At 46.5% G+C, this 11,160-nt stretch overlaps 1 protein-coding gene across 1 annotated transcript; it reads left to right on the top strand.

Moving 5' to 3' along the window:
* Positions 1-131: 131 nt before the first annotated feature.
* Positions 132-2,114, top strand: UQCR10 (ubiquinol-cytochrome c reductase, complex III subunit X). The gene is made up of 2 exons (XM_065904324.1): positions 132-325; positions 1,851-2,114. Exons 1-2 carry the CDS (start codon positions 176-178, stop codon positions 1,893-1,895), a joined length of 195 nt encoding a protein of 64 aa, XP_065760396.1. The 5' UTR covers positions 132-175; the 3' UTR covers positions 1,896-2,114.
* Positions 2,115-11,160: the final 9,046 nt, after the last annotated feature.

Raw genomic sequence — 11,160 nt, 5'->3', positions numbered from 1 at the left:
TGATCTAGATTTTAGGAGACCTTAATCCTGCGCAAGCCATCAGTTTACCGCCATTCTTCAAAACGACGCGCGCCAAGATTCAGAAGAACTACAAATCCCATAAAGCATTACACGTGGAGGCCCTTTGGAGGGAAAGGTCGTAGCGGCGCCGGCGCTCGTTCTGCAGCGGACAAACATGGCGGCCCCGACGTTGACTGCGAGGTTGTACTCGGTGCTGTTCCGCAGGACCTCTACCTTCGCCCTAACCATAGCCTTGGGCGCCCTGTTCTTTGAGCGCGCCTTCGATCAAGGCGCAGACGCGATCTACGAACACATCAACCAGGGGGTGAGGGCCTGGACCGTCCCTGACCTTGGGCCCTTCTGAGGGGTGACAGTGGGTGTGATGGTGGGGCGGGACTCGGTCTACTTTTACGAGTTGCGGAGGAACCCTGGATGTTTTCTATCTGTAGACTGCTGTCTGTCCGTTACCCCGCCCCCCCCGTATGAATCCTAAAATGTTCAACGGGATCAATAGCTCCCACTGTGCAGGGGCTGTTAGTATCGCTGCCTCCCACCCCACACACCCACTTTTCCATTGGCAGAAGCGAAAACTAAAGCCTAGTGAGAGCAAAGGTTTTATTGGGGCCACACCACCAGGAGGCCAGTGACAAGTCAGGGCTGGACCCCCTGTTTCGTCCGAGGGTTTCAAGGGCACATTTGAGCGGGCGAGGGCCGTGAATAGGACATCTTAGACCCTGGGGCTGGCCCTTTTGGACAGCACTTTTCAGTTCCGAAGCCTTTCTGTGCTGGCAGCGGTGGTATTAATAGTGGTTAAGAGGTGAGGGGGTGAGGGGGATCGGGAGGATATAAAAGCAGAGAACCCTGGGTGGGAATACCGGGCCTTACCACTTAACTTGTGTGAGTTAACATCTCTGAGCTTCACTTTTATCTGTGAAATAGAAATGATAGTAGCTATCTCAGGGAATTATTGTGAGGATTCCATGAGATGCTGGCAAGGTGTCGCAGTAGGTGGTAGGAGGTACCACTCAAAAACTAGCATTTTTTACAATCCCAGGGAGAAAGTGGAAGCATAAGATAGAGAATAACAACAGCTTTTAAAGTCACTGTGTGCCAGGCACTGTGCTGAGTGCTCTGCATACTTTATATCCTTAAATTAAAGTGTTTAATTTATGACTCATACTAGGGAACGTCTTGGACAAGTAAGCTGTGTTCCACCACTCTGTTAATAATTGGAAACTGTCTGGCCCTACTGCCTAGGCAGGCTCTGTCTCCTGATGTACAGCCTGTGGCCAGGGTAGCTTTCCGTCCTTAGAAGTGCTGCTCCTGTTCATTTGCAAGCTGTTCCCCTGGCCATTTCAGTATGTGGGGAAGGCATCAGAAGATTGTCGTAATCCACCCATTCTTGGTGCTTTTAGGAATGAGAATACAGCTAGTTCCTGACCCAGGGATCATAAGTCTGATGAGGTTAAAATAGGGCTCAATGTGAAGTATTTGGGGGCCAGGCTTTTAGGACCTCTTGAGTAATACCTGGGAGTTGAAGAAATGAGACATTTTCCAGCCTCTGTTCCTTAATAATTGTGTGCTCTGGGCGCCCAGGTCCCTTGGTCTCTCTACCTCAGTTACCTGTCGAGTGAGGTCATGCGTCCCCCTTCCCGACACACTCACTGAGAGCATTGTGTAAATGCTGGGAATGTGTGTCAGGCCTAGTACTGCTTCCAGACTGCCCGCTGCGAGCTGTCTGCATGTGGTACGTGTTTCTCTCAGGCTTGTTTTAGAGTCCAGGGCTGTGGGAGGCGTTGTACAATGTCAGACGCTAAACTCAGTTTGTGGCTCTTGTCTTCAAAATGCAGAAGCTGTGGAAGCACATCAAGCACAAGTATGAGAACAAGGAGTAGCTCCCAGGAGGCCCCCGTCCAGGCCGGAAGGACCAGGTCCAGCACCCGCTGTCTGCCCAGAGCCGGGGCCTCAGCGTGAAGACATGCTCGGGTCACTCTGCACGGACGACCTTTAGCTGTCGACAGGAGATGGCGTCACCTGACAGACTCTTTAACTTCTGCTGTGTTTGAAGTATGTTTAGTCAGAGTCATCAGCAAATAAATGTAAATTGTGCTTGAGACCTGCTTCTGCATCTTCTTAACTACCTGCTCTTCACTTAAACCGGTTATTTGACACCACTTCAAAGTTCTCTGCAGACATCTGAAGGGCAGATTCCCTTATTCTGGCTCCCCCATTAACTTCCAAAGAATTCTAGTTTTCACACCATGAGCTAGAGCTGGAGGTGTGAACCTTCAACTTTGGCCTTTAAACCGGTAGCTCCATTCTTGAGTCATGGAGAGGACAGCTAACTGGCTTGTCCGTAGGGAAGCGCTGTGGATGCAGCTGGGGAACAAATGTTTATTCTCCATTCTGCCTTTAATTTGCTGAGGATCTTTGGGGAAGCTGGCATACCTCTCTGGGCCACAGCTCATCTTCTCATGGCTGTAAGGGACAGCATGGCTGGGAGCAGCCACGGAGAACACAGAGATGTGCTGAGCAGTAGAGGGCTTGGTTCTGTTTGGTGACTGGCCTGGGAAGACGAGTGACTCACTTGCCCACCGTCTTTCACCTGGAGCCTGGCGTGATGGGGCCAGAGCGAGAATAACCACTAGCATCTGATGGGGGAAGAGTCAGTTGGGAAACTCATGCAGGGGTTGGAGAGGCCCTAGGAACAACTGCCTACCTGAGGCATATCCTCCTGAAGGTGAAGTCCAGGCCTGCAGAAATCATGACCCGACAGGTCGTACAGCTCTGGGGGCCAGATCAAGACCTGAGCCAGAGTAGAGGCTCTTCTTTTTCAGAATGATTTCACCACGAAGTAAAGAATACTTCTGGGGGTTGAAGATTTGCCGTCTACATTACACTACACTTTACCCAACAGTTTGAGGATAGTGTGTTGGCGAAAAACAATAAAATGGAACTTTTTTTTTTTTTTGGAAATTATTGATCTAATCTTCTCTCATTTCTTTTTTTCATTTATTTGTATTAGTTGGAGGCTAATTACTTTACAATATTGTAGTGGTTTTTGCCATACATTGACATGAATCAGCCATGGATTTACATGTGTTCCCCATCCTGAACCCCCCTCCCACCTCCCTCTCCCCACCCCATCCCTGTGGGTCTTCCCACTGCACCAGCCCTGAGCACTTGTCTCATGCATCCAACCTGGGCTGGTGATCTGTTTTACACTTGATAATATACATGTTTTGACGCTATTCTCTCAGATCATCCCACCCTCACCTTCTCCCATAGAGTCCAAAAGTCTGTTCTATACATCTGTGTCTCTTTTTCTGTCTTGCATATAGGGTTATCGTTACCATCTTTCTAAATTCCATATATATGCGTTAGTATACTGTATTGGTGTTTATCTTTCTGGCTTACTTCACTGTGTATAATGGGCTCCAGTTTTATCCATCTCATTAGAACTGATTCAAATGTATTCTTTTTAATGGCTGAGTAATATTCCATGGTGTGTATGTACCACAGCTTCCTTATCCATTCGTCTGCTGATGGGCATCTAGGTTGCTTCCATGTCCTGGCTATTATAAACAGTGCTGTGATGAACATTGGGGTACACGTGTCTCTGAGTTCTGGTTTCCTTGGTGTGTATGCCCAGGAGTGGGATTGCTGGGTCATATGGCAGTTCTGTTTCCAGTTTTTTAAGGAATCTCCACTTGAAAAGTTATTCTACAATATCCTTGAACACCTGATGACAAGCTCAGGGCAGCGAGGTTAGAACGAGCTTAATTGATTACCTGTCTCAGGTGAGGCATATTTAGCCCAAGCAGTAAGAGTACCTCTAAGCCGTTCTACATTAAGATTTGTCATCAGCATTTCTGAACTGTTGAGGTTGTGTGTCTGTTTTCAATTGAGAGACAAATATTAAAATAACCCCATTTTACCTATTTTATGGGAGTGAATATTATCCACCCAGAACCTTAACGTGACCCTCTTTGGAAATAGGGTCTACTTGTAGATGTAATCAGTTAAATAAAGGTGAAGTTGTGGGATTTCCCTGGCAGTCCAGTGACTTAAAGAGTGCGCTACGAACGTAGGGGGCCCAGTTTTGATCTCTGGTCAGGGAACTAGATCCCACATGCTGCAACTAAGAGTTCACATGCCCCAACTAAAAGATCTTGCATGCCTCAATTGAGACCTGGCACAGCCAAATTAAGAAGAGATGGGGTAATGGGTTGGGGAACCCTCCCTAAATCCAATGACTAGTGTCCTTCTGAGAAGACCGAGACAGAGATTGGAAATTGAACTTTCAGGAGTCAAGGAATACTAGAGATTGCCAGCAACCAGAGCAAGGACAAGAATTCTTGCCCACAAACTTCAGAGGGACCTTGATGAAACCTTGATTTTAGAGTAATACCCTCCAGAACGTGGAGAAAATAGATCTCTGTTGTTTTCAGTCACTGGGTTTGCAGTCATTTGTCATGGGAGCCCTGGATAACATACACCTGTCATAATGGCCAAGCTGGGCTTCCCCGACGGCTCAGTGGTAATCTGCCTGCCAATGCAGGAGACATGGGTTCAATCCCTGGGTGGGACAGATCCCCTGGAGAAGGAAATGGCAACCCATTCCAGTATTCTTGCCTGAAAAAAATCCCATGGACAGAGGATCCTGGTGGGCTACAGTTCATGGGGTTGCAAAAAAGTCAGATATAATTGGGCACACGCTGGCCAAGCTAAAGGATATTACCTAACCTTGTCAAGGATACAGGAAAATGACACAGATGGACTATTGCAAGAGTACGTGAAGCGGTACCATCTTCCTGGAGGATATTTTGTACTTATGTGTCAAGATCCTTAAGGTACATACCCTTGACCCAGTAAATTCCACTTCTACCGAATTTTCCTAAAAAAAAATGTTAATGTCCACAAGATATGTTCATCATGATGTTGTTTATAATGACTGGGGAGGGGGGGGTGGCGGGCAGGGATGAGATATCCAAAATAGGAATTACTATTAAGGTGAAATATTATGTAGCCATTTAAAACCAAGAGATTTGGGGGTTAACTTTTTTTAAATATGGTTTTATTTCTTTATTTTTGGCTGTGCTGGGTCTTTGTTGCTGCCTGGACTTTTCTCTAGTTGCAACAAGTGGGGCTACTCTTCATTGTGGTGTGCGAGCTTCTCATTGTGGGGGCTATTCTTTTGTTTTCTTTTGTGGAGTACAAGCTCTAGTAGTTTTGGCTCCCGGGCTCTGGAGCACAGGCTCAATAGCTGTAGGCACGGGCTTAGTCGCTCCACAGCATGCGGGATCTTCCTGGACTAGGGATCAAACCTGTGTCCCCTGCATTGGCAGACGAATTACTTACCATTGAGCCACCAGGGAAGCCTGAAGCATTCATCTTAAACACTGGACCACCAGGAAAGTCCTAAAATTAACTGGGAGAAAATAGCCAACAAGCATGGCAATGTACCAGCCTCGCTAATGTATGAAACAGTGTTCCAAATCCATAAGAAAAAAATGACTAACACAGAAGAGGTTAGGGTGAATGAGAGGAATAGGCAATTAAAACAGGAAATACAAATGGCCGCAAACATGAAAAGATGCCCAGTGTCACTAATAAGCAAAATGAAATACCATTTTTTTGCACATCTCATGAACAAAGATGGAGAAGATTAGCAAAACCAGTGTTTCAATGAAGAAGCAGGCACTGCCCACGGGCCCTGAAGCAGTGATATTGGAGAGTACTTCGGCGATATCTATTTTTAAATATCCGTTCCATTTTTTTTTTAATATTTATTTGCTTATTTAGCTGAGCTGGGTCTTAGTTGCAGCACTTGGGACCAACCGTCATTTCAGCATGCGGGATCTTTTATTTTTTCGGTTGTAGCATGTGGGATCCTAGTTCTCTGACCAGGGATTGAACCCGGGTCCCCTGCATTGGGAACTTAGAGTCTTAGCCACTGGACCACGAGGAGAGTCCCTGTTTGTTCCTTTTGTTCCTGATCTTTCAAGATGAGAAAAATATCTCCAGGATCCTAGGTGCACATGCACACACACAAAAAGTCACTGGAGGCTTGTTTGGAATTTAAAAAAGAAGAAAAATGCCTTTCAGTGGGGGAGTGGTTAAATAAAAGGTAGCTTCGTACCATAGAAATCTTTGCAGACAATAAAAAGAATGGGGTGACTCCGCCTGCAGTTGAAAAGAAAGACAAAGTGAAAACAAAACCAAGCTGCAAAATGGCATGTTTAGTTGTTTAGTTCGATCCACTGGAGTAAACACATGCGCGTTGATAAGGCTACACACAGAATCCTGAGGGATCTGCATTAAATCGTCCTGGGAAACACTCACCCGAGGGCTAGGATTTCAAAGATGTGCCTTCACTTTGTGCAACAGTGATCGACTTTTTCTCCAAACACGCAGATCTTGACATTCTAGTAAAAAATATTTTATAGGAAAGAAAGCAATTCAGTAAAAAATAGTTAATGCAGGTACTCGGCTAGAGTCACAGTATAAAGCTAAGTGAAAAAACAGCTTACAAATTCCTATAAAGTGTGACACCTTTTATGTTTTTGGTAAACATGTATAAGAAAAAAAATTGAAAATGCTCACACAAAATTCCTCACAGTGGTTAACTGGCTGAGCCATTTTCTTTTCTCTTGTATTTTTTCCCCCTGATTTCTAAGTTTTCTACATCAAGCCTGTATTCTCTTTAGTGGGGGAATGGAAGTGAATTAAAAGGGGGCTGCCCAGGGAGAACATGAACACAGAGAGTCGCAAAATGTGAGCCTCCAGCCCTGCAACCCAGGGGCTGGGTGGCCCAGGGTGCCTCTTCCTGAAGTCCTGATGAGAACTTGTTCTTTTTTTGAATCTTTTTTTTTTTTAATTTACGGCATGCAGGATCTTAGTTCTCCAACCAGGGGTTGAACCCATGCCCCCTTCAGTGGAATCACGGAGTCTTTTTTTTTTTTAATTAATTATTTTGGTTGCCTAGGGTCTTAGCTGCAGCACACAGGCTTAGTTGCCCTGAGGTATAGGGGATCTTAGTTCCCCGAACAGGGATTGAACCTGTGTCCCCTGAGTGGAAGCACACAGTCTTAACCACGACTGCCAGGAAAGTCCCAGGGATTTGTTCTTGATTGGCACTGCTAAATGGGAGCTAGGCCTCCCCAGGGTTCCCTGGGCGGATCTGCCCACAGGTGGGGGAAGTGAGGATTAGCACCCTTCTCAGACTGACACAGAGAAGTTGTTTATTTATTTATTTTTTTTGAGAAGTTGTTTATTACTGGGAAAAAGGTCCATCTTTGTCCCAAGCTCAGCCCACGGCATTTTCTGATGGCAAGAGCTAGGACAGTCTTTATAAGTCAAAAGCCCCAGGGACTCCACTGCTCCACTCATAGAGGTGTCAGGAAAAGCTAACTGCATAGGTGCCTCATCAAGCAAGTTCCAGAAGGTCTCTGGAACTCTCTTCTGAGAAGTTGGCATCTGATATGTCAGCTCTGAGCAAGTAGGACCTCTCTCTGGGCGAAGAGTTTTATGCTGATATCCTATTCCTCTAGCTTCTCTCTTGCATTCAGTAACATCTCTCCAAATGTTAGAAACCATTCATTCATTCATTCAACCAGTACATCTCTAAGGAGTGCCTATTTTTCCTGGCACTGTCTAGACCTTGGACAAATAGTGAAGAACCAGAAAGACCCCCACCCTCTTGGAGCTAAAGCATTCTAGTAGGTGAGACAGGCAGTAAACAAGAAAGGAAATAAGGATTTCAGCTCATGTTGAGGGCTATGAAGAAAATTAAACTGGGTAACCTATAGGGACGACTCAGGTTTGAAGAGCAACGTTTGATGGTCAGGGAAGTCTTCTCCAGGGAGATGACATTTGAGCTGAGATTTGAAAAGAAATCTAGTGAGGTAAAGACCCAGAGTAAAAGTGTTCCAGGAAATGAAAGCAGCAAGTGCAAAGACCCTGGGGTAGATGTGAGTTTGGTTCAGTCACTGAACTGAAGGAAGAGAAGGGGTGAAAGACAGAGTCAGATACTGTGTAGTCTTGTATAGGTCACACTAAAAGAGTTTGGGTTTCATTCTCTTTTTTTAATCTTTTGATTTTTTAAAAATATGTGTATTTATTTATGGCTGCGTTGGGTCTTAGTTTTGGCTCACAGGATCTTCACCGCGGCAGTGGGATCTTTTGTGGGGGGCACAGGGGCTCTGTCGTTGCCCAGGTTTAGTTGCCTCATGGCAAGTGGGATCTTAGTTCCCTGACCAGGGATTGAATCTTCATTCCCTGCATTAGAAGGCGGATTCTCAACCACTGGAGCACCAGGGAAGTCCCTGGTTTTCATACTACAAAGAAAGGGAATCTCCTAGGAAGTTTTCTGAGTAATGATTTACTTTATAAACCGTTTACTATGAGCCAAGCATTGTACTAAGTGTTAGCGGTTCATGGCATTTAACTTGAATAACTGCAACAATCAAAAAGGTAACATTATTATTTCTATTGAATAGCTCTAGTGAAGGGTGGAGAGCACAAATGTTTTAACAGTCCTGGGGTAGAATTCATGCCCCACCACTCACTGGCTGTGTAAGCTCAACCAATTTATTCACCCTCTCTGAGCTGATTTTCTCATCTGTAAAATACCCACTGCGCTCTTCACAATGACAGCTATGATTCTTGTTATTTCTGGAGATGCTGTCATCTTGGAGGGGTGTCAAGGGGAGTGAAGATTACTGTATAGTCAATTCTCACCCAACTGTCTATTTAATTAACCCAACCAGGGGCTACCCTGAAAACTTCTGGCATTTCAGGGCTGTCGGCCATGGCTCAAATCTTCTTGGCTTTGGGTGGAGGCCAGTTTGTCCTGGCAGCTCAGAGAAAGAAGGAAGGCCCAGCCCTCAGAACATTCTAGTCTAGTCCCTGGTAGACACAAGGATGCTTGCTGCCTATCGCAGGCTGGGTTCCCTGGGATGCAGGCTCTGTGACGGAGGCTTATTGATGAGTGCTCTTGGGGTCAATGGGCTTCCCTGGTGGCTCAGACGGTGAAGAATTTGCCTGCAATGCAGGAGACCCTGGTTCGATCCCGGGGTTGGGAAGATCCGCTGGAGAAGGGAATGGCACCCCACTCCAGTATGCCTGGAGAAGTCCATGGACAGAGAAGCCTGGTGGGCTACAGTCCATGGGGTCTCAAAGATTCAGACACAGCTGAGCGACTCAACAGTAAGACATGCTTTTACCCGTTAAAGGATGCAAATGAGACATGGAAAAATGTTCACAATGTCTTATTAACAGAAAAGAATGGTGAGAACAGCCTGTGTTGAATGATCTCACTTTTGGAGAAAACCAATGTTTATATTCCTTTTTCTAAAATAATGCTGGAAGGATAAGAACTAAACTCCGAACAGGGATTCTTTCTGGTGGTTTTTCTTTCTTTGCGTATTCGTGTGACCCACGGCAAGCATGTCACTGGTTTTGTAATAAGCTGGGGGTGGGGAGCAATGTAAGCTAATTACAAAGAAAGAGATTCCATCCGGTAACTCAGCCAGCCCTTCCAGCAACAGGGCACCTGGACTGTCCTGCAGATGAGTCTGAAGTCTCCCGAGGAAGGGACAGAAATCCATGATTTTAAAATGTCTGAGCCACGTGTAGTGTTGGAGGGAATACAAATTCCTTGGGCAAGATGGAGGTGATGGCAGCTTCTTGAGTGTGAGCAGAAGATGAACACTCTGTACTGGGGGCGGGCAGCGGCCCACGAGGTACATATCACACACACACTCACACACACAGCTGCCTTCTCCGGGCATTCACCCAGGACCAGGCCATTAACATATCCCGTACCACTGGATCCTCAGTCTGAGGTGGGCATGGCTCTCCACCCCAATTTACAGGTGGAAAATGAGGCTCAGAGAGGTTAAGTGTCTTGCCTAGCGTAACACAGCTAGTGAGAGTGGCACAGAGGTTCAAAGACAGGCTGGTTGGCTCCAGAGCTCAGATCCACTACTCTACACTGTGTAGAAATCATTTTTCATTGGGGCCTTGGCCTGATACACTTGGATTTATGCAGAGAGAGGAAGCCAAGGGCAGGCTCCAGCCGGCATCGAGGACAGAGCGGCGATGGAATGCAGAGTGCTGGCCCCAGTTCACGAGCACAAGGGTGCCGAATGCCTTGCTGCTGCTCCAGGCTTGTCCTCCCCTCAGGCCTCCTGCACATCCTCTGGCTCTGGGCTCTTCCCCTCCACTGAACCCTCAGAAGCCTGCCATGTCCACTTCCCTGCTCAAACGCCATCAAGAACTCCCCGCTACCTATAAGATCAAATTCCTTAGCCTGACAATTTCAGATCCAGGCTACCTCAAACCTCACTTTATTCACCTTCTAAACAGGGGGCACTTGCTGGGGGTTCCCATGGCTCTCTCATCTTGTGATTCAACATAGATTATAGGGGGACTTCCCTGGCGGTTCAGCAGTTAGGACTCCAAGCTTCCACTTCAGGGGGCACAATCCTTGGCTGGGGAACTAAGATCCCTCAAGCCATGCAGCACGGCCAAAAAATAAACAAGGATAAAAATCGATGCCAAAATAAATCCATGAGGAACAACAACAAAAACCTCCTCCCAAAGCAACAACAACAACAAAATCCCAACGTGGATTATGAGGGGACTTCTCTGGTGGGCCAGTGGTTTAGATTCCATGCTTCCCCTGCAGGGGTCACAGCTCAATCCCTAGTCTGGGAGCTAAGAACCCACAAGCCATGCAGCACAGCCAACAATAGCAACATAACAACCAAAAAAACACAGGGATTCTAGAAACAAAGTCCAGGTCTGCTCCTCTCCAGCTAGGTGACCTTGTTGGGATGGGGTGGGGGTTTGGGCAAGTTGCGTCTCCTCTATGATCTTCAGCTTCCTCATGTGGAAAATGGGATGGCAATATTAATAATAATAATAAAACCTAGGGGTGCTTGGAAAGACGCCAGACGATGCTTGTGCTGTGCTTAGCACAGGTCTATGGGGTAGTTTTGTTACATTGCTTTAACGAGGAAGTTAAGGGGGGGAAGCTGGCACAGTTTGCAGGGATCCGCGCCTAATTAGCATATTCAATCCACAAGATGCAAGCTGAGAGCTTTGGGCATGACTGTACCCATCATTCAGTGCATCACTTGGATGTACTGAATC

This window comes from Muntiacus reevesi, chromosome 13, assembly GCF_963930625.1.
Source record: "Muntiacus reevesi chromosome 13, mMunRee1.1, whole genome shotgun sequence".
In the NCBI taxonomy this organism is placed as follows: domain Eukaryota; kingdom Metazoa; phylum Chordata; class Mammalia; order Artiodactyla; family Cervidae; genus Muntiacus; species Muntiacus reevesi.
This window is presented reverse-complemented; position numbering and strand designations above follow the sequence as displayed.

Coding starts and splice junctions, on each gene's coding strand:
- UQCR10 (XM_065904324.1), top strand. CDS start 176: ATGGCGGCCCCGACGTTGACTGCGAGGTTGTACTCGGTGCTGTTCCGC. Junction 326..1,850: donor ACGAACACATCAACCAGGGG/GTGAGGGCCTGG, acceptor TTCAAAATGCAG/AAGCTGTGGAAGCACATCAA.